Source organism: Miscanthus floridulus, chromosome 8, assembly GCF_019320115.1.
Source record: "Miscanthus floridulus cultivar M001 chromosome 8, ASM1932011v1, whole genome shotgun sequence".
NCBI lineage: Eukaryota > Viridiplantae > Streptophyta > Magnoliopsida > Poales > Poaceae > Miscanthus > Miscanthus floridulus.
The window spans coordinates 227,640,445-227,664,547 of NC_089587.1; the positions used below are offsets into that span (position 1 = coordinate 227,640,445).

Genomic DNA, 24,103 nt, shown 5'->3' on the forward strand with positions numbered 1-24,103 from the left:
GCCAACGTGGGGTAATTTCAAGGATCTCTTGAATTTGCGTTTCGGTCCTCCCCTTCGCTCCGCTCCGCTGTTCGAGCTCGCGGAGTGCCGCCGCACGGGGCCCGTGGAGGAGTATGCCAACCGGTTCCAGGCCCTCCTACCTCGCGCCGGCCGGCTCGACGAGGCGCAGCGGGTCCAGCTCTTGACATTCTCTGTAGGGTAATCTCATCGGCATATGAACCTTGTTTAATATCTTGCAGATTACATGCCACTAAATCCCCCTGAAGATGAAGATGGCACAGTTGTCAGCGTCATATATCCTCTAGAACCCCCGGTAAGCTTCCTTTAAGTGTATTATTGCTGTGATCTAGTCTGCTTTAGTCTGTGACGTGATCATCAGTCGATGAGGTCATGGTTTTTGTCCGGTACTGGTGACATGCTGCCATTGCTGTTGCTACATAAGGCAATCTCGTGCTGTGGGGACCCCTCCTCATCTTCCATTGCTAGTATCTGATCATGCGCATTGCTTCCGTTTTGTCTTAAATGTTGTCACCTGTTTTGTAGTATGTTGGATGCTTGACCTAAGTTGTTCCTGTCACAATTTGATGGTGCAAAACCCAAGTGGATGGGTGGGTTGTTTGAGGTTTCCTTCTGTTGATAATAAAGCAACAATAAAATCTGCTTAGCCTGCTTTCCACTTTGTAGTTATTGTATTTCTATTTCAAACACTATTGGCAGAAGTGCACTCGTGCATCCTAATTAATTCTCCAGGTCTGGTTTCAAGTAGCTGTAAATTGTTCATACATTAATGTTTACCTTGTGCTGCTTGTTGCAGATAATTTGTGATTTTGACTTGGAATGTGATTCTTACGAGGTTTGTAAGGAATTTCAGTTGTTCTACTCTGATGTACAATGCTACCTATGAAAGGACATCCATGTTGAATCATATCATGTTGCAATGCAGGATTTAGCTGATAAGATAGTCATAGCTGAGGGGTTGCCAGAGGATGAGAGGGAAAAAATTGAGGTCACTAATCTCTTCTTGATCAATTATACACTCTAAAGTGAGCATTGTTTTACAGCAGTAACTCCCTTCCTAATTTTGCTGCCACGTTTCTTTGACAGAAATTTCTAAAGGAGAAGGTTAAACAAGGGAAAATAAAACTGAAACAGGTCCATTTAACTGAAATATTTAATCAGTTTCCAAGAGATTTGATGCTTTACAATATTCAATATTCCCCTAAACTTTTTCTGCAGGCTGAAGAAGCCAGGAAGAAAGCTCTTGAAGATATGGACCCTAAGCAAAGAGAGGCATTTGAAAACATCAAATTTTACAAATTCTATCCTGTGAAAACCCCGGATACACCTGATGTTAATGTGAAGGTATGAAGTTGTTCTTCAGTGCTCATTACTTTAAATGTATCTGAACCTGCAACACTAGATTTAACTTGGTATTTACTATTGTCTGCAGTCGAGGTACATCAACAAATATTATCTCAAGGCACATTATCTGATGTAATGGTGTTCCTGATGTCACATGTTTGCTAAACTGTGATTAATTAATCTATCCAACTTGAAGAGTTCTTGTTATAGAAGTTTCTGGAAGCTGGGTAGATCAGCTCGGTGACATAAGAGTGTAGTCTCGTGTTGGTCCATTATATACAATGTTGCATCTGAACTCAGTTGTAATAGAGCTACTGTCACTTGTCTGGACAACCCTGAGCATCCCTTAGGCATCTGAACTCTCTTTGCTGACATCCGGAGCATGGATTGTTGTGTAGTACGTCCGGTATTGGATTGAAGGGGAAAACAATGGATCCACGTCCGGTATAACTAGTCGTTGGCCAGTACTGTTCGGTGTCGTTGGTGAAGTTGCTTTAACAGTCGCATCAGCACGGAGAGGGTCCCTGTTTTTGCATCTTAACCTTCACCTTCCTTGTATAAAAACAAAACTAAAGTAACATTCCTTGTATATGGCCTTGCATGTACCTTACTGTGTATATATGTATGAATACGCTGATAATTGAGATGTAAATAACCATGCAGTTAATTATTAGTTTTACTCTGATGCTACCAACTCCTCATTCGGCGTTGACCAATTCATATCGCTCTAGTAGTTGACGATGGGCCATCAGTGGGCCGGGCCTAAAGTTGACAAATAATCACTATCCGTGCCGATTCATAAAGATGAGCCGGCACAAAGACCATCCATAAGCCTCCTCGTGCAGGATGTCAACAAGGGCACATAATTCTCTCCCAACAATAAATAACTATCCCTGTTGAGCGTTTTCAAGAGTCTTCGTAAACTTAATTCACATATATCCTCATAAATTATAGGGTGCATCCTAACAAAAAAATATCACTACAAGTAGTTCTCTCCCCAACAATTTTCTCAGCTGAGATAACATATACACCTTGTTTGCTTCCACTGAAATTTAACTTATGTTGCTGCTTATGTTAATTTGTTGTGAGAGGATAAACATTATGTTACCTTGTTACGTTGCTGCTTATGTTGCAGGTTTAGAATTGTATTTACTTCAAAAGACAAATGGATAAACATTATAAGCATAAAATATACTTAGAGGGGCAAAGACAAATTAAGCATGTAGATGGTGTCGGGTACAAATATACCAGGTACCCTAAGAGGAATGCTAAGACTATATCCAGCCACTGTCCATACGGCCCAACGAAAGGGATCTGATGGAAAAGGCCCACTAAGGCCCACGAAAGGGGGGAACGAGCTTATGCCAGCCTAGAACCCCTCGGGCACAACTGAACCCTCGGGCGATAGTTTCCGTCTCGCCCGACCCCCGTGACATCATCACACGTCACCACTACCGAGACCCCAAGGCCTCAGGCGCAGATGGGAGGATTCTTCTCATCCAAGCCGTCCAACGGGTCCCGCTAACAGTGACCGATCCTATCACGGTAAGGCGGAAACAGTGATGGGAGACGTGGCCACGCCCTCGATAAGACCACGATCACGTCACCCACGACGCCACTTTTTCACCACGACGCCTCCACGTCCCACAGTAATGGGGTTAACCGGCACAATGTTGCCTAACCTGTCCACTGTGCAAACCACCCCCTCCATCGACACAAATCACGGTGCACCACTCCGCTGGTACGAACGTCATCGAGACACCGGGTCAAAGCATGGCTCGGCATGCCTCAACAGTAGACGGAGAGGCGCCGACACGACATCCGCTCCACGCCGCTATAGCGAGAAGGACACTTTTCACTCCGAGAAGCAAGGAAGACAAGGCCCGAGCCTTATTTTTCGTTTTCTTCTTTCTTCTTTCCACATCACGTCTTATGTAACCCGACCCCTCCCCTTATGCCTAACACTCACTCCATCGCACAACAAGGCTAACACTCACGCCCAAATCGAACACACATACACAAAACACCACGCACGAGACTTGGGAACGCTCCCTCTCTCAACTCTTGTATCCCCTACTACAAGCACTCCGGTGCAGGGCAACACGATCGCCACGAACTGGACGTAGGGACGTTCTGTCCGAACCAGTATAAACCCCATGTCCGCTCTGCACACCATCGAGCCCTTAGACGTGCAGATCTCACTCACTCGTCGCTCTGTCCGAACCAGTATAAACCCCGTGTCCGCTCTGCACACCATCGAGCCCTTAGACGCGCAGATCTCACTCACGTGATTCGAGATAACGGGAAGAATGCTAGGTAGAATTTGCTTCGCAATTCTTTCCACTCTCCGTTTACCTTTCCTACGTTGTGGTCGTACCATTGTCTCGCTCTCTCATGAAGAGAAAAGGGAAACAATTTCCAACGCAACATTTCTTGTGACATGCCCGCAATGGTCAAGCACGCACAGAGTTGCTCAAACTCCTGTAGGTGTTGATATGGGTTTTCATAATCCAAACCTGAAAAGGCTTGGTCCCGAACCATGGCTATAAAACTAGGGCAGAGCTCAAAACTAGAAGCTATGATTGGTTTCGAGGATTGTGTGGGTTCTATGAGCTCGCCCTTTGGAGCGGACAGATTGGCAATGGTTGTGTGCTCCATAAGAAAATAAAAGAAGACTGTTTTTGGTATTTTTGGTTAACTCAAGTTTCACGGGTCGACTAGGCTCAGAGAATAACTATAACAACCGTCCCTGGCAACGGCGCCAGAAATGCTTGTTGGTGTTTCTTAGCGAAAGCAGTGTTATCCGCAAGGGCACGGAAATACCGTTGTAGCACTTCACCCGGAAGTATTCAGGGTATCGTATATTTCACAAGGACGGTTTGAATAGGTAGTCTCTAATTCTAGTTAACCCTATGAACAAGAGAAGGATAGCTGGGGTAGCGAGGATATCTTAGGGTAGCTTTACTAAGGTTAGATACCGCTATCGTTATGCTTCACTTCGGGCACCGGATATAACCTGGTCTGTCGGGCTATGCCGGCTTCTAGCTCTACGCCGTACCCGAATGTGGGGGAATACAAGGGACGAACAGGGCTGTCACCACCTGCCCGCCTACCCCTCGACCATGGAGCACGAGGCAAATGAGGGCAACTTCTAGTCTAGACACCATGTCTACACTATCGGTCACAGTTCTAGTGTCGGCCAGGAACTTCCGTCTTTATCAGGAGTCCTCTACTAGAACCTCCACCATGAGGACGGACAACGAACCCACAAAGTATAATGATAATGATAAATCACTTAGAAAAGTATTACCAGAAGAGTATCACAACTTTCTTACCCAAAGTGGTAATCCAGCCGTAGAGGTACAAGGGTAGCGGGTACCGACAGATCCGACACTCCAACTACTCGGCGGACTTTGGGAGCCACACACTTAGGAAGAGGGGTGGCCAATTCCACCCTTCTCCTCTTGCCCTCACTCACTCTTTATTCTAGTGCTAGCTAGGCTAGGCTTGAGGCTTCTCCTCTTCTTGCTCAAGTGTGAGCTTGAGTGTGTAGGTTGTGTGTGAGAGTGAGGGGGTGAGGGCCTCCTTTTATAGTAGGTTGGGGGGCTAAGTAGGCGTCTAGGTTCTCTGAATCAGCTAGTGCACCCTCGCACTGCCATCCTGCACATTTAATGTGCCGACACACGCGATGTGGGCCTGAGGGGCGCCAGCCAGGGCGTGGCTGCGCTAGGGGCGCGCACGCGCCTGTGCTGGGCCGCCTCAGCGTGGCCTTCGCGTGGTTGGCTCTTGGCTAGGCCTGGAGTTGGCCCATGTGGTGTGCTCGGCCTGGTTTGCTTGGAGGTGATGGGCTTGGGCATGTTTTGCTTGATGGGCTTGTCATTTCATTTGGATTTTGTTCTCTTTTTGGCCCATCTTGAATGTATTTCCATATATACCTGCAAAACAAGAGTATCCACCAAAACTATGGAATTTGTTAGTAATAAACCCTATCTACTTTGGTTTTGGTGGATTTTATGCAAATGTTGGCGGTGTTGGTTTTGTGTTAAGGACCGCCAACAATCATGCTTCAACTTCAACAATACCGAGAACGGCAATATTCTCTCTGATAGATTTGATATGAATCTTCTGATGAAATTAATCTTGCCGATCAAGGATTAAAGCTCGGTCTTATTAGTTGGTGGTATGACTTTATCAATAGCATCCATGCTCTTCTGACTGACTTCAATTCCTCTTTCATGGACCATGAAACCCAAAAACCGTCCAGCTGAAACACCAAATGTACACTTGTTTGGATTCATCTTTAGACCATATTTCCTTGTACACTCAAGAGTCGTTCTGAGATCTTGAAGATGTTCTTGGTAACTCTTAGACTTGACGACCACATCATCAATATAGATCTCAACTATTTTGCCGATCAACTTATGGAATATAAAATTCATAGCTCTTTGATAAGTTGGACCGGCATTCTTCAAACTAAATGTCATTACCACCCACTCATACAATCCCAAAGAACCAGGGCATCTAAAGGCAGTTTTGTGAATATCCTCCTCTACCATAAAGATCTGATTGTACCCTGCATTGCCGTCCATGAAACTGATCACTTTATGACCAGCTGCAGCATCGACCAGCATATTGGCAACTGGCATGGGATAACCATCCATGGGGGTAGCCTTGTTAAGTCCCTGAAGTCTATGCATACTCTCATATTTCCATTTTTATTGTACATAGGGACCACACTTGATATCCATTCTGCATATCAGCACTGTCGTATGAAATTAGCCTCATATAATCTGGTAATTTCTGTTTTCACATCTTCCATAATCTGAGGCTTGAGTCTTCTTGGAGCTTGCTTGAATGGCCGATATCTAGACTTGATTGGCAAGCGATGCTCTACAATTGAACAATCAAGACCAGGCATCTCGTGATACTCCTAGGCAAAACAATCTCTGAATTCTTTCAATAATTCTATCAACTTTAATCTGAACTCAGGATCTATCTTCTTACTGATATACGTCGGCCTAGGTCTATCGCCAGGTCCAATATCCACTTCTTCCATCTCATCAGCCGACGTAAATCTTTTGTCTAGCTTGCCTTCAGTATCATCAATTGGAGAATCCATTAAAATAAACTCTCCGAGCCGATTGCTTGTATCGGCTGTTGGCCGTCATCGTTGAGGCTGACGACGCCTTCTTCCCAAGTCTTTCCAGAGAAGCATTCGATTCCTTCAAAGTTCCATCCAGATGGTTCGGCTAGTGCAACACTAACAGAGGTATCAGCCTGAACCACTTCAATGGCGTCCCCTATCCATTGGATAATACATTGATGCATAGTGGACGGGATGCAACAGTTGGCATGAATCCAATCACGACCAAAGGAGTAGACTGTAAGCACCTTTTCCGTCGATGGCAAAGAAAGTAGTCAGCATGGTCTTACTCACAATTGTCAATTTGACATTAATTGCCCCCCTTGTGTCGGATGTCTTTCCACTGAAATCCTGAAGCCTAACATCTATCTTCAATAGGTCATCATCTCCTTTTCCAAGCTTTCTGAATGTGGTGTAAGGCATCAGGTTAACAATAGCTCCTCCATCGACTAACATCTTGGTCATTGATTTTCCATCAATAAAACCCTTGAGATATAAAGCCTTCAAATGCAGATGCTTCTCTGGCTTATCGAATGTCGCACTTTCTGCCTAGAAAACCAACTGCGCAGCAGACTCCTCTTCATCATCATCTTCATCTTGATCCATGGGAGCTCTGAACTCTGCTGGCAATATGAATATTGCATTAGCCGATAGAGCTTTCTTACCGGCTGTCGGCTTAGGTCGCCAAACTTGGTGTCTATTTTCTTTCAACTCCCGATTCCTTAGGCGCTGAACTCTTCTCTTCTGGCTTCTGGTTAATCCACCTGGACACCACTGACCATCTTGCCAGACGTACTCCTTCTCCTCTGTAAGGTCCTAAATGGCTAGAGGGGGTGAATAGCCTTTTCAAAATTCTACAAACTTTACTCAACAACAAAGTTAGTACAAAAGATGGCGAAGCTAATTCTAGCACTAGCACAACTACACTATGCAAGCCACCTAAACAACTCTAGTAGATATGAAGGCTATAATCTCTAAACCACACCAAAGAGGCTAAGTCACTACTTACTCTACTCCTAGGTGAAAGAGAAACGCTACACAAACTAGGAACTAGAAACTACAAGAGATAACAAGCTAAGCAACTAGCAAGGTAGACAAGTAAGTAAAGGAGTGAGGATGCATTGTTATACCAACGTTGATGAGAAGAGATATGTCCAATGAACCAATCAATCAACGCAATCACATACACAAGATGAAATCCTCGGCAAAGAGATGACACAAGATTTTTTTACTGAGGTTCACTTGCTTCCCGGCAAGCTAGTCCTCGTCGTGGCGATGCACCCACTTGATGGATCACGAGCTAATTGACTATCAAGAGTCAAACCCTCAGTGGGTGCCGCACATCCACTCACAAGATGGGGATCCTCCAAGCCACGAGCTCCACTAGAGTAGCCAATTCGTGAACTCCCACAGGGAAGGCTCAAGAACCCCTCACAATCACTTGGTGAGGCTCAGAACAATCTCCAATCACGAGCTCAACACCACCGCTGCTCCAAGCCGTCTAGGATGTCGAGAAACACCCAAGAGTAACAAGAAATCCACAGCCAACTCAAGAATCAAGAGCCACTAGATGCAAATCACAAAACAATGCACTTGAATCTCACTCAATCTCACTAGAGTATGCAACCAAGCAAGGAGATGAGTGGAGGGGAAGTTCTCTAGCTCAAAGTATGTCTCAAGTGTTCAAAAAGTCCAGAGAGAACTCCCAAACCCGGCCAAGCAACTATTTATAAGCATCCCTAAAGAATAGAGCCGTTAGGCTCGAGATGCCGCTCTACGCGCATTGACCGGACGCGCTGGTCTGATCGACCGGACATGGCCAGCGTCCGGTCGCACCAGTGTGACCTCGCGCGATGCTCGCCACGTGTCCCTTTTTGAATTTCGCTCGTTAGATTTCCAACGGTCATGAAACGTTACGCTCTCAGGTAACGTGTGACCGGACGCGCTCCACGCCACGACCGGACGCGCCGATCGCACAGCGCCCGCGCCTGTGAGCCAGTGACTGGACGCGCCGCAAGACAAGCCGAACGCCACAGTGCCAGCATCCGGTCATTTCCAGTAAGCTCCCGCTCACGACCGGACGCATCCGGTCGATTGTGACCGGACGCACCACAGCGACCGATCGACCTCGCGCTCTTTGCAGTTTCTCAGGGGCTTGACTGGACGCGCCGGTTGCAAACCCTAGCACCCCACGCCGCGCACAGTAGCTGCCACTGACCGAACGCGTTCGGTCAAGCCGAGACCGTGTCCGGTCCAGCGTACGGTCACCCCAGTGACCTCCGTTCGCCTCCGTTTCTATCCGCAATGACTTAGAGAAAATCTCCGCCACCGGCGTAGTGGGAAAATAGGCATTTCACTTCCACAAAAGCGCCGAGTCCCAAACCCCTCTCTGTCGCTCAAACTCCACCGCCTTCGCAAATGTGCTAACACCACCAAGTGTTCACCATCTTGTGCTTGTGTGTTAGCATTTTCTCAAATATTTTTCAAGGAGTTAGCATCTCACTAGATCCTAAATGCATATGCTCAAGAATATGGACTTAGTAGCACTTGATTCATGAGATGACCGTGATTGCCCCTCTTGATAGTCGGCTATCAATCCTAAACCTGGTCAGTCACTTCTCTACTTATCTTTAGACCGACAAAAGAGAATCCTATGATTATACCTTTGCCTTGATCATCTCATTCCTTGTCCATCACCTATGTGCATGTTCACCATCATCTTTATCTTCATGCACTTGCGATCTTATGGCCATCACCATCATGCTCCTTGCTCCTTCATCACATGTGTTGCTACGCCTAACTCAATTCACTTGACACAATGGCATTAGCAACTTGGTGTCATTAATTACCAAAACCAAACTTGGGCTTTCATCCTCACAATCGGCTAAATCTTGTTCAACCACTCTTTTTCCAAGCCGATCATGAACAGATTAATTCCTTTTTTATGCGCCGACCCATGTCCTATGGATGATCTAAACGCTCATACACAGACCGGCGGTTGGTTCTAGATTGCCTGTACCCCTTGTACTGGTTACTACATTCGGGACAATCATCTTGGTTAGGCAATTTCAACCCTTCATTCCAACAATATCTGAAGAAAGGAGAATTCCAATGTGATTCGTCTTGCTCTCTGAATGCGATCTCGAAAGACCTTGCATTCGTTAGTATGATGGGTACTAGTATCATGATACTTGCAGTACCTCCTTCTTTTAAGCTCTTCGGCCGAAGGTATCTTGACCTGCTATTAATTTGATATGACCTTTTTCAAGCAACAAATCAAAGATACTATCAGCCTTGGTGACGTCGAAGGCATATCTATTACTGACAGCATTATCATCAGCCTTCAACCACGGTAGGAACTCTGCGCGTTTCCAAGTCCACTCAACTGCAGCCACTTCTTCTTCATCAGACGAGCTATATTCATCATAGATTGCAACATTTCCACTCTTCTAAAATCTACTGCTGCGTGGAGTTGAATATTTGCTCTGGGACTCAATACTGGCTATCCGATTAGCCAACATTCCTAGGTTCTAGAATTCTATCCTAGTCACCTTTTCTTTGAGTGTCGGTTGTAAGCCACGAATTGCAATGCAAATCAGCTCATCTTCAGTCAAAGCTAGGGTATAGCATTGATTTCTAACTTCTCTGAACCTCTAAAGGTATTGTACCCCTGACTCACTGTTCCTTTGTCGCAGGTCCACCAGATCACCAATGTTCTTTTCCATGAAGCTGGAATAAAAGTATTGATGAAACTTTCCTTCTAATTCCTCCTAACTCCTGATGGAACCATATGGCAATGATGCAAACCATGAGAATGTAGATCCGGATAGAGATAAAGGGAACAACCGCACTTTCAATTCTGGAACTGAAGCAGCATCTCCCAACTAAATGGTGTATCAGCTAATATGCTCTCTAGTTGAGATTGAATCTGTCCCAGTAAACTTGGTGAAATCTGGAATCTTGTAACGATGTGGAAGCGGTACTTGATCAAATGATTCTGGATATGGCTTCTTGTAGTACGTTCCAACATTCTTCGGCTTAAGGCCGAATTGATGCTGCATCATATCAGAGATATGTCCTAAAAACTGATTCACCTGAGCTTCATATAATGCATCTGGCCTGTTCGGAATTCCTTGGCCATCCTGATATCCAAAATTAGGTGAACCATTACTAATATTTTGCTCCTGATCATACCCCTGATATGGCACTGAGGTCGCTGCAGGTCTCGCAGCCGATGGAGGCAATAAAAGAATTCCTCCGGCGTTCGGCTATTGCGCTGTGGAGGGCAGCGCTGAAGGTGGTGTAGCTTGGGGGTTGACATTGCTGCCTCCTCCTTACTCAACACTTCCAGCTTGATCACTAGGTGCTGCGTGGATTGGTGCTGGCTTCCTTGTAAGCATATTGGTGTATGATGGTCCTCTCTGATCGACTGGCCTTCCATACATGACTTCTTTCATCACATTTGTTAATGTATTAATGAATGTCGCATTGTGATCGTTGAGAGTCTGCGACATAGCTCTACCAATCGTTTCAGACATCTGACGTTGTGCATCTCTACGTCATAAGAGTTCTTAGAAACTTGGTCTTCTGGAAGATTGTCTTGTCATGAGTACGTCCGTATGACATCAATAGCTTTAGCTCGTACTGACGAATCGCCCTCTCTACGTCTGCTTTCATCTCTTCAGGCAATTCATCTTTGGTGATGTTGAAGACTTTGCTGTTATCCATGTCGACGATTGTGGTCCCACCGGGCATGCCAAACGATGTGTTGGCACAAAAAGTCACGTGTGACACGTCTACAGAGGCCTCGCTGGGATCCGCGGGGAGCACCGGGGCGGGTAGATCCCTAGACCTCGAGTCGCCTTGGGCGGATAGGGTTGCTGGCGTTCCAGTCAATTTGATCCTGCAATTGGCAAGGAGACGAATGAGTCAGTAACACAAGGTGGAATGTGTCGGTCTTGTTACCAGACAGTTCCAATGTACGGCTCTAGGAGCCAGTGATGAAGGCCATCGACTAGAGAGTCGACACCTTTGCATGAAAGCATAGGTAAAATGTAAAGAGTAAACTTAAACAGCTGTTCAAATAGGCATGTAAAGCAACAGTTCATTAGCCGATTGAGTTTAGTCGATATGAACAAATGGTAGAATATGTGCATGTTCTAGATTAACCATCGAGAGAGCGCGACACATCCCACCGGGCGTGCCAAACAACGTGTCAGCGCAAAAAGTCGCGCGCGACATGCCTGTGGAGGCCTCGCTGGGATCCGCGGGGAGCATCGGGGCTGGTAGATCCCTAGACCTCAGGTCACCTTGGGCGGATAGGGTTGCTGGCATGCCAGTCAATTTGACCCTGCAATTGATAAGGAGACGAACGAGTCAGTAACACAAGGTGGAACATATCGGTCTTGTTACCAAACAGTTCCAATGTACGGCTCCAGGAGCCAGTGATGAAGGCCATCGACTAGAGAGTCGACACCTTAGCATGAAAGCACAGGTAAAATGTAAAGAGTAAACTTAAACAGCTGTTCAGATAGGCATGTAAAGCAACAGTTCATTAGCCGATTGAGTTTAGTCGATACGAACAAATGGTAGAATATGTGCATGTTCTAGATTAACCATCGAGAGAGCTCACATTCTGACTGAAGCTAGTCTAAAAGGCCGGCAGCTTCAGCAAGCCTACACAAACCTACCCAAATCTGAGGGCACCTGGTCTAAAAGGCCGGCGGGCGCCAACGAACCTAAATAAATCTGCTAGCTCTACCAACAATTAAACAGATTAGCTGCTCCTAAATCTAAGATCGAGGCGAAGCTGGTCCAACGGCCAAGCAGCTTCACACCAACCCTAAACCCATTCACAACTAAATAGATGCATGTACACATGCTACGAGTGAAAGCATAACCGTATCGGCTAATTAGCCGATAAGGGGTTCATAGGACACGTTCGGGGCTACTCGTCATAACCGTAGTTAGATCTAGGCGTCAAGGCGAGTCTGGTCTTCGAGGCCGGCAGACTCATAGTGATCCTAGAACAACTACAGGTAAGTCCAGATCTAATGCAAAGCTGGTCTAGAATGGCCCGTGGCTTTACGTCACCTTGGAGCATACCCTTGCTATGCGAGTGTCTCCAAACACGTGCACGCCTCAGAATCGAGATAGAGCTGGTCCAACGGCCAAGCGGCTCTAAATCGACCTCTCAACACACCAATGAGTGGATAAGCCTCTCGCGCGCGCTATGGCGCTCATTACCGAGGGATTTTTAGCCGATTTTAGCAGGAAGACGGCCATCTTGGTTGGTTTTAGCGGATTAAGCATGCAAGACAATCGAATTCATAAAGATCTAAGGCCAAAAGCTATCGATAGTGACCGGGCGATGTGATGATGCTATAACAGATTGATCATGATAAGCAAGCAAATTGGTAACTTAATGAATCTACTAGGACGCCACGGCTAATAAAGCTGATAACTAGCTCACACCTATATGCAAGCCATTGACGGTACTTACATGCAAGTCGGAGGTCGGTCGACGCCGATGCAACCCTACTTGACCGGAGGTGACGCCAGGGTATCTACTTCTACTCCTACTCCTAAAGGGGGTTTTTGGCCGGAGCCGGAAGGGTTGTTGTTGTATTGATCGTGGGATTCTTTTTACAATGGCCGGGGGTTTATATTTATACCCGAGGCTTGACTCCAAGTCGAACACGACTCGCTCTAGATTGCCATACTTGCGTACGACAACTGCCTAATTTATTAGATAACTTGGGCCCTAATCATTCCCTTTCTGTAGGGTCCCACCGTCTTCGCACATTTTGGTCGCCATCATAGATCTTCTGTTGACGTCATCAATCCGTGGCTTCCATTCTTCATTTAGCCGATGGGGCAAAAATCAGCTGTTTCCGCCTTCTTTGCCTTGTGGATCCTGGGCCAGGCCCATTACCAAATTTCGGTGTCAACAGAATCCTAGGCGCCGCACCCACTACCCATAAATACTTCATGCCTGGTGACTTCTGAAACCACCCGTCTTCTCCATCGCTAGAACTTCTTCCCGTTCCTTCGTCCTAACTCCTCAGCAACAATGTCGAACAGCCCTACCAGGTTCCCAACCCCTCCGACCAGCGACGACGAGGCGCCCTCCTACCACTCGTCCGACTACGACACAGAGCCCTCTGATCCGCCCGATGACAGTCCTCCGCCTAGCGACGATGAGTATGCTCTTTGGGGCGATGGCGACGACGGCAAGCCCGACGACAACGACGACGACGGCGACGACGACGGCAAGCCTGCTCGCAAGCGGGCAAAGCGATGTTATCAGCCTCGCATTAATAAATAGTTTATAGTTAGAATAAGTAGTTTAGAAGTAGTTTTAATTGTTTTGGATTGGATGTAAGATGACGAGCAGAATCATAGATGCTGGTCGAAATTATAAATTGTGTTTGTAGCAGTAATATATTAATCATTGATGGTTATTTTCATTGTTTCGGTTCGATCTAAAAATAAAGCATTATCTTCGCTGTTATTTTTCAAACGTTCATCTGCGCTGTTGTTCGATCGAAAAGTAGTCATGTTCTCCAAATTGTGTCGGTTATTCTGCTCAAGTTTATGATAATAGTAATGTTTCATGTGTGTAAGTATAGTTAATGTGACGGTTCTCCAAATTGTGACAATCATAGAACTAATGTGCGCTATAGTTAGTATAAGTACAATCATGAACTACCTCAAGGTTGAGAGCATTAGAAGATTTTTGTTTTTCAGTTCATTATTTGTTACTGTATGTAAAGAAAACTTAAAGAGAAGTGGTAAGCACTGGAATCCTAGCACAGCGGTTTGATCACTGCTATGTTGACCCATAGACCCAGGTTCGAATCCCACGGGCTAAATTTTTCTTATTTCTGTTTTATTTATTTTTTTACATCGCGTTGGTTGCTTATCATCTTCAGTCGTCGAAATCATGAAACTTGAATCCACATTTTTGAAATTCAAAATTCGGATTGCTCAATCTTTGTCAAATGAAAGTACGACAAAATAAAGGTCGTAGATCTTCATTAGTTCTACAACTTTGGTATTTATGACATTTTTATCTTCATTAGTTCTACAACTTTGGTATTTATGACATTTTTATTTGATGGCCATAAGTTTGACAACGCCGGCAAATATTTTATTACCATTTTTTAATTAACTCCGGTCAAGGACCATCCGGCCATGAAAAAAACGCACAGGCCGGACATAATTTACCAGGTATGAGGTAATATTAACAATGAGTCATCTTGATCGATCGCCCACACTGCAACGACACTTTATAGTTGGTAGTTTGCAAGTAGATTTCCATGTTCCTAACCTCTACTATCAACTCGAAAATATCAAGATTGGTCAACTGTTTATGTTTCCAAAGGGTTTTGTTGAATGCACTCTACTTCCAAGGCAGTCAATTCAACTTCCAAGGCCCCAAGATGAAACCATTACTTCTGCCGCCTGGTGGAAGCCAAAGAGAAGTAGCCACTGCCCATATATACCTCATGCCTGGTGCCCTCTGAAACCACCCCTCTTCTCCATCGACTCAATTCATCTGTGCCTTGTTCACCAGCAACAATGTCGAACAGCCCCATCAGGTTCCCAACCCCTCCGACGTCCGATGACGAAGACGTGCTCGAGAGGGATGCGTACCACTCGTATATAACACCCCAAAATTTCTATTTTGGGTTGTTATTAGAAAACACAAAGTAAAATAAAGGATTTAAATTTTTTTTACAAAAATATTCCAAGATTTCCTTAATTGTTGTCATTGCAAATGAGAAAAATGTGGGTTTATAAATTTTTTACAAAGTTAACATGAGTGTGTTTGTGTGCTCTTGTGCCTTGACTTTGTCTTTTGTAGTGTGAGAAAATGAATTTCTAAATTTTGATCCAACCGCGAATGGGTCTTTTTCGTTTTTGAAAACAAAGCTCCAAAAGGCTCTATTTGAAAACTAGTTCAAATTTGAGTTTGCAAAAATACTTTAAAATGTGTTTAAAAGAAAAGATGTTTTAGATTTCAAAAGTAGTTTAAAAACAGTCCCAAAAATACCCTCAAATTAATGAGTCAAATTTTGGTTGGAAAATGTTTTGGAAATCGGGTTTTATCAAAAAGAAAAGCCCTTTTTCTTTTATCCCCTTCCTCTCTATGCTTTTGGCCTGCTCCTGCTTGAGGCCCAGCCCGCAGCCGGCTCTCCACCCCATCTCCCGCGCAGCAGGCCAAGCCCACCCGGCCAGCTAGCCCAGCGCTGCGGCCCACAGCGGCCTGCCCTAACACCCCGCGCTCGCCCCTCCCTCTTGGACCAAGCTCAGCTGTGGCCACCGAGGTAGCCCAGCAGCACGCAAAGCCGCAGCCCGCTCCGTGTCCCCGCCCTGTGTCGCTGCCAGCATGGTCCCACTCATCAGCGAGACAAGGCCGTTGTCCCCAACCTCCGCACGAGCCGGACGCCATCGCCGCCGTTCGTCTTCCCGAGCCCGCGTGTAGTCCGAGGTTCGCCGGCCTATAAAGAGGCCATGCCCCGTGCGCCGCGCTCCCCTTCGAGCCCTAGTAGAGCCACCGCCGCTTCGAACCCTAACCGTAGGCTCGCGCTGCAACAGCCGCCGCCGAGCTTGGAGCCACCGTCGTCGATCTCCTCCCTCGCCGCATCTCCTTCAATGGTAGCCGGCCCACGAGCTTCGCACAAAGGTGAGGATCAGGCTGGTGTCCCTCCCACTCTCCCTCTCGCTCCGTATCGGCCGGGCGACCTTGCCGTAGTCACCGTCATGCCCGACCCGCTGTGCCACCCCTAGCATCGTCTCCGGCCAGCTTGTCGCCGCGAACCCGCTTGCCACGTTCGTGAGGCCGAACCGCACGTGCTCGTACCCTTGTCCTGCCCCTCTGTGCGCCGTGGTTACCGCGTCGCCGAGCCCCGACCGGCAGCCATGGAACGCCGCTGCCCAAGCCTCCACCTCCGGCCAGGCACCGCCACCGTGGAGCCCACCATCGGGGCCGCCGTCATGCGTGCCGTGACCTTGTGATCTTCCCGAGCCCCGCCGAGCTCCCTAGCCGCCGCACGGCCGTGCTCCAGCGAGCCGCCGTCGCCTCCCCTAGCCGCACCGCCGGTCAACGGCACGGTCAGCGCGGCTGACGTGGTTGCCCCGTGAGCCGCCCTGTCAGCACCATGTGTATGCCACGCTTGCGCCACGTCAGCCGCCACGCCAGCAACGTCCGCGTCAACACGATCAACACGAGGTCATCCCTGCCCTTTTTGCAGAAAACCCCCTGTAGTTTTTGGTATTAAACCCGCAGTTCGTCGTAGTTCAAACGAACCCACGTTTTTAGCAGTCTAGCCCCTGTTTCTGTCGGTATTTGTACGCGAGGTCCAAATTCATTTTAAAATGTGATTTCGAATTATTTAAAATACGAAAAATAGTTCTAATAAATCATAGTTTTGCCACTCACCTTGTTTTAGCCCTAACTTGCGCGTTTTAGCTCCGTTTGACCCGGTTCAAGTTGCGTTAGCTTCGTATCGACGTAAACTACGTGTTAGCAGTATTGTTTACCTTGTTCCATGCTTTTTAATTTTGACTTAAATATTAATTTGATTAATGCTTATTCAATGCTCTTTTAAATTATTAAAAGCAGTTGGGGTTTAATCTTAGGTCTTACATATCCAAATGTTAACTTGAATTAATATCAATTTAATGTGTCTCAATTATAACTTGTTTAGCTTAAAACATGAAACACTATTGTTTAGTTGCTCTCACATGATCTATATTTTCTAAACTATAGATGTTTATTAAATGACTTTAAATGATATAATTATTTATAAACAAAATATGATTTAGGTTTAACCCCGACTTTTATTTAATATAATTTGGTTAGTTCAAGCTTAAGATAATTGTCTGAAATGTCTAATCACTTTATTTTGTTAGCTAAAATAGATCAGGTGTATAGTTTGTCTTTTCTGTTTTGTGGCCAACCTCGGTAGACGTGATCTTAGTAACGGTAGCTCTGTTCCCCGTCGTTCTTGGGCTCTAGCGACCGTAGCACCGTGCCATTTAGTACGCTATCGTTTAGAAGCATATCTTTTGATTGTGTTATTCTTAGTTGTGTTTGCTTGTTTGTTTGTTCTGTTTGGTTGATGCGAGTAGAAGAAGAGCGGTTCGTTAGCACTGAAGACTAGGAGCTGAGGTCCGTCAGGTGCAGCAGAAGCTGAAGATCAGAGACAGCAGCCGAAGGCTTCTGAGCAGCTTAACTTTGGAGAAAGGCAAGTGCAGGCACCATTTGACCATATTGCTCCTACTCATTTATAATACAATTACATTTCATTGCATGTGTCCAAATTATGCAAACCCTAAGGATATGACTAGTCTTTTACTACATTCCTTGTTTCACCTAGGGTTTAATGATTGGGTAGTGTAGCCATATGTAGTTGTGCTTAGCTGCTCTGCTCACCTTTTCACATGTTAATGAATGTAATAATATTGCCTAATGAATTATTTAATGATGATTAATACTCTTCAACGATGATTAAGATGTTTAATGGTGAATATGGTCACTACGGTGATGGAGATGGAGGCATTGTGATGCTTGCTAGCATCGTGGATATGGTTATGAAAGGGGGAACGGGTACTGGAGCTTGGCCCGGTTTCCGAGGGTACCCGTGTCCACTCTCCGTAAGGACTTAGTCGTGGAGCGGCCACCTGGGACATACAGTGCAGCTCCAAGCCATATGGCTCTGGCTTGACGTATTAGCAGACCACCTGTTAGTTTGTGGTAGCTTACCGGGTAGGCGCAAGAGAGGCCCTGGTGGGTTTGATCCTGGCCTACCAAGGAGGTGCACTTTGGCTTTTATTTGGTTTTTCTTGTTAGCCACCACTTGGAGGAGGGATCTTACCTGTTATTGGGGAATCCTTAGCGGGTTGCTACCTACTAGTAGGAACTGTGAACAGTCTCATAGTGAAACCCTACCTGCTCACCTTGGTAGTGTTTTGGAGCCTTGCAAACCCTGGGCAAATGGGAATCACAACTTGGAGTGAACGTGCACACCTCTACAGACTGTAAAACTGATATATCAGCCGTGCTCACAGACACGAGCGGCCTGGATCCTCACACGATGAGAAATTGGACTCATATGGTTACTTGGAGAGGGAAGCTTGGCGAGGTTGCTACCTCATGTTTGGCAGGATGGCTATCCCGTGTTGTTTGGGGTTGCTACCCCTGGTTACTATTTGAGGTTGCTACCTCGAGCTTTGGCGGGATTGCTATCCCGTGTTCTTTTTTGGGATGGCTATCCCATGTGCTTTATTTGGGGTTGCTACCCTATGGTTATTTCTGAGGTTGCTACCTTGGCTTAATGATGGATAATAATGTTGTTAATCTTACTCTATTAATTAAGGGTTGGGATGAATCACTCATATTAGTAATAGGTTGTTTTAATGAAAGTTATCGACCCTGTGATCTTCCCGAGCCCCACCGAGCTCCCTAGCCGCCACATGGCCGTGCTCTGGCGAGCCGCCATTGCCTCCCCTGGCCGCACCGTCACTCAACGGCACGGTCAGCGCAACTGACGTGGTTGCCCCATCAGCCGCCCTGTCAGCACCATGTGTACGCCACGCTTGCGCCACGTCAGCCGCCACGCCAGCAACGACCACGTCAACACGGTCAACATGAGGTCATCCCTACCCTTTTTGTAGAAATCCCCCTATAGTTTTTCATATTAAACCCACAGTTCATCATAGTTTAAATGAACCTACGTTTTAGCAGTCTAGCCCCTATTTCCTTCTGTATTTGTACGCGAGTGTCGGTGTTCGACCACCGATAGCCTACCACGGGGTACCCAGGATAGTTGTCCGGGCTTCGGTGCGTGCTAGAACTCGACGGTGAACGCAGAGATAGTCGATTTATACTGGTTTGGGCCCTCGATCGATGATCGAGTAATAACCCTACGTCCAGTTGGCGTTAGCCTTTGCGTTGGATTGATTGTGTTGTATCGTCTCTTGTTACAGGGGTGCCCACAACCTCTCTTTATATCAGTAGAGAAGGCTGTGGTGCGGTTACAATCCTAGTCGGATCCAAAGAAGGTGTCCTGAACTAGATACATAAGTTACTTTCCATAGGAATCCGGCTAGTCTAGCCTATTCTATTTGGATTCGGTGTAGTGGATGCTACACCTCTCCTAGTTCTAGTTCATGGGCTAGGCTAGGGCCCACGACTCGTAGTCACATTGTTGGGGAACCCTATGGGTCCCGCATCGACAAGCCCCCGAGCATTTCATGGTTGAACTTGAAGACTTCCTTCATTCTAGGTTCTTTCGATGTGAAGCCTTGAAGTGGTCTTGTTTTGATGAAGTCTTTCAAGGGACGTGCGATTTTTCAAAGAAAAAGCGCACTCACTAAGTGTAGCCCCCGAGCCTCTTGCTATTTGGAACAAAAAGTTGGAGGGTCTTGAACTTTGATTGTCGAAAAAACTAAAAATCTCTTCTCAGAATATGTACCCTGCAACCCCCAAGCATCTTTCTGAGTTCTTTTCAATCGTTAGGAACTCGGATTGAGGGTCTTCTATTGTCTTCTTAGGTAGCCAGATTTATATCCGATGTTGGTGGTGGTTGGTAGTTGAATTGAATTCTCTGTAGTCACAAGGTGTATAGTGTCGGTATATTCTTTCGAATATGCTTGTCCTTGAATACTGTTTCCTCACGTGCGTGTCCTCTTCTTACTGCTTTCTGTCTTTTCACTGAGACCTTTGTCAGGCTTGTTCTGTTGGTGCTCCTAGTCTATGTACACCGCTTTTTGGCCTATAAATACCCTCCTGGTGTGCTGCTTCTATTCATCAAGTGTCTTATTGTATAGTCCGAAGCCTCCATAGCCTTGATTATGATAGTTTGTGAAGTAGAGCAGCCCCCGAGCATGAGTTGTGAGTCTTGTAAGTCTTGTAGCAAGTGGAAGAAGTCTTGTGATTGAGATTAGAGGTAGACTAATCTCGCGGCAGCATTGTACCAGGTAGTACGTGGTGGTAGGTGGAAGAAGTCTTGTGATGTGGGATTCGTTCCATCATCTAGTAGCTTCAAGTTGATCCTTCCACACTGCCTTGCGACTGTCCGGTGCAGATCAGCGTCTGATCCAGGATCACATTGGGCTTGGGTAAACTGATCTCTGTGATCCTCACCTGGTCCGGGTTGTCCCGCTGTGCTGCTGATATCCGTCTTGGATGCACTGTGTCCTTCCTTTGAAGAAAACAGTGTATCCGAGTTGGTTGTCTTCTGTCGTGTTATGGCTAGGAGCACGTAGTCATTTCCAGAGCCGGGTTCTACTTGTGCTCTTTGTTGCTACCTTGCTCGTCGTAGTACTGAGTTCGTTGGGTCTTGTAAGATCTGTAATCTTATGTCCTTTGATGATATTTGTAATAAAAAGTCTTTCTTTCTCAGTTGTTGTCTCCTTTTTTTGTTATCTGAGTGCTTTTGAGCAAGGTCTAGGTTGTTTCTGAAGTATCCGGGTTCTCCGAAGGCGTACTGTAATGTATTATGTGAATCTTGTGGATGGCGAGTTCTTTCTGAGTTGTGCAATCTATAATAATTCATCAATGGCGTAGTGTGAACGGATAAGTCTGGGATCTACCCGTTGCACAGTACCGTTGTGAAAGGTTGCGTCGCCCGTCGTTTCGGCTGTGTCAGTTATGGCAAAAAATAGACCATTGCGTTTCCATGCCGCGTTAAGCGGGCCTGATGGGCCACGTTTTTACCGTTGTAAATCTATTTAAGGGCCCTCCTCCTCCTTCTTCTTCTTCTTTCTTACCCTGTCCTTGCCCTTTAGCCTTCGACCTTTGCAAAACCCTAACCTCCAGAGTTCCACCACCGCCATCGCCGCCGCCGTCGAACTCTTGCCACCAACCTTAGATCCTTTCCATTGTATGGGCAAGAAGAATTCATCGAGCAAGTCAAAGGAGGTCTTCGTGGACGAGGAGGCATCGCTCTCGGTCATTGAGAATCGATAATTCATCGCTATGAGGGCTGCGGAGAAGCTGTGGCTGGTTCCGACTACCATGGAGGATCAGTTGCGTGATTTGGTCAAGGACGGCCTAATCTAGGACAAGGACTTTGCTAATTGGAAGGTCCCTGGCCAGCATCGGGTTCCTACTCCTGGTCCTGGTGAGATCGTCCTTTTTATCTCTTTCGTTCGAGCTGACCTCTGCTTGCCTGCTTCTACCTTTCTTCATCGTTTCCTCCATTATTTCAGCATTTCTCTGAACCACCTTACTCCGAACGCTGTCCTCCATCTGTTAGTGTTTGTCCATCTCTGTGAAGCTTTTAGTGGCATCGTTCCTTCAATCTCTTTGTTTTGTTTGAAGCCACATCCTCGAAGTGACAGTACTTCTCTGTTGGGTGGTTGTGGCATCCAATTCCATCAGGGGAAGAAAGCCCTCTTTTTTTATTATGATCTTGTTGATTCTATTCGGGATTAGCGTTCCGAGTGGTTTTATGCTGCAAACATGATTCCTCCTCTTGCTGTTCATTCCAGTTCTGGTCCCTCGATCAATGATCGTTGGGAGAAGAACCCTTTGACAAGCAATGAGCTCCAGGCCATCAAGCCTCTTCTTGAGAGAATCCGAACTCTGAAGCAGCAAGGTTTGACTGGTTTTGGGATCATCGCCAGCTATACGCGTCGTCGAGTTCAACCCCTGAAGGAGAGGGAGCATCTTGGCTTTGAATATTCTAGAGCTGAAGACCCATCTCAGATGGTTCCTGCCCTTGAGTTGATTGAAGAGGAGGTACTCGAGCACCTGAGGAAGGTTCTGAAGGGGGTGACCATTGTCCCCCATGCCGTTCCTAAATATTGTGGAGATAATCCACCCCCTGCTGTGAGTTGTTTTACTTTTCGCGAGTACTTTCCTTTATATATCTTTTGTTGTTGGTACTTTCTATCTTCAATTTTCTGCTTATTCCTTCTCCTTTGGTCGTCTTGTAGGAATTGGGGCATAACTTTGTTGATCCGGTTCCTGCTGATGACAACCTAGCCGATGAGGAGGCTGGAGGAAGTCTGGCCATAGCGGCTCTGGCTAGTAAGTCTCTAGTATCCACAGTTCTTCCTGGTGCTTCTTGCAATGAATCAATCCATTATGTTGAATATGTATCGCGCCTAGTTCCTCGAGCTCCTCGTTCCATCAATAAGAGGGCATGGGCGGATGATGCTTCTGCCAGCGTGTCGGTCACCAAGAAGCCTCGTCAACCAGGTACTCTTCCAGGTACTCAAGTTGTAGGTAGCATGCTCCTAGGTGAGCACATCATTTTGTTTTATCCCCCTTGTTGTTTGCTTGCGTGTATAACCGAGTACTTTCTCTTTTCTCAGATGGTACTGTGGTTGAGTTGCTTGAGGGCGAGGCGGATGAGGAAGAAGATGCGACCCTCAACACTCGTCGGTGAGTTGTTGTTGTATTTTTGTTTTCTTGCTATTATTCTTGATCGCTTCTTTTGACTTGTCCTTGTCCTTTCACAGCAAGTGGTCATCGAGCCTGAGTTCTCCTAGGGCTCAGTTATCGATCACGCCGTTCCTGGTGCGGGATGGTGATGATGTCTTTTTTGTCGCCATGCCTGCGCCGAAACCTTTAGCTCGGCTTGGGGTTTTAGTTTGAAGAAGAAGTCAGCCAAGTAAGTGAATCCTGGTTAGGTTGTCTGCTTCTGTTTTCCATTTTTCTTGTATCATTGAGGTTGTCCATCGTCTTGCAGATCTTCGCTCATGCCTTCTTTGAACCCTCGACCGGCTTCTTCGCATTCTGGTGGTGCGGCCATATGTACTGAGCCTCATGACTCAGAACGCACAGTTAGCGAGGCGGCTGTGAGGGAGATGGTGGCCTCTGATGAACATGTTGCCACAGAGTCGCCTACTCCAGGGATGGTGGTGACCGTGGTGACAGGTCCGTCTAAGGAGGTAGCCAGGGCTTCTGCTGCCTAGGTTGTGGCCTTGGTCTTGTTGTCTTCGCATCAGTCAGTCTCTCCTCATGTTGCCCTTGGTACTAGTAGTTAGCGTCTGGATGACAACGTGTTGCGGGAATTCGACGCCACCCGTCGCTTGTCGGAGCTGACTATGGAGTGGGGAGTTCTGGCAGCTGGTGCTGCTTCTTTTGGAGAGAAACTCCAGGTAAGTTTTTCTTGAGTTACTATTTTGCTGGTCCTCTTGGGTTCTTACGCCTTGTCTTTCTTTCCCATCGTCTTGCTTGATAAGTCTTTCTCTCAGGACCATGTCGACTTCTTTTTCTCGACTGAGACCGAGAAAAAGTTGACCTTCGAGATTAGTGTTCGGAAGACGGATCTAGACCTTAGTCGGGCCGAGATGGAGATTGAGCGTCAGACGCACCAGAGGGAGGAAAAAGCTCTCCGTGCTCAGGTGATCGAGGCGGAGGAGCGAAGGAAAGCTACAGTCTAGGAAGCCTTGGAAAAGGTGGAGGCCATGAAGAAAGAGTGTGATGGTATTTCGAGTTCTTTTATACCTTGATCCCTCTTTTTCTTTATTTCTTGCTCCTTTTTTGCCTGATTTTCTTTTATTGTCTTGTTCTGCCCTTCGAAAAGATAAGTAGACGCTCTTGACTGATATTGAAGATATGAAGATATCTGTTCA

General features: G+C 46.4%; 1 protein-coding gene and 1 long non-coding RNA gene across 2 annotated transcripts; both read left to right on the plus strand.

Annotated features, from left to right (window-relative positions):
• Window positions 1–937: 937 nt before the first annotated feature.
• Window positions 938–2,041, plus strand: LOC136478431 (protein HEAT INTOLERANT 4-like). The gene is made up of 4 exons (XM_066476889.1): window positions 938–1,006; window positions 1,105–1,152; window positions 1,237–1,362; window positions 1,451–2,041. Exons 1-4 carry the CDS (start codon window positions 938–940, stop codon window positions 1,496–1,498), a joined length of 291 nt encoding a protein of 96 aa, XP_066332986.1. The 3' UTR covers window positions 1,499–2,041.
• Window positions 2,042–23,081: 21,040 nt separating this feature from the next.
• LOC136475333 (uncharacterized) lies at window positions 23,082–23,836 on the plus strand. The gene is made up of 3 exons (XR_010763155.1): window positions 23,082–23,136; window positions 23,215–23,626; window positions 23,723–23,836. It is a non-coding gene; the product is annotated as an uncharacterized lncRNA (long non-coding RNA).
• The last annotated feature ends 267 nt before the right edge of the window (window positions 23,837–24,103 follow it).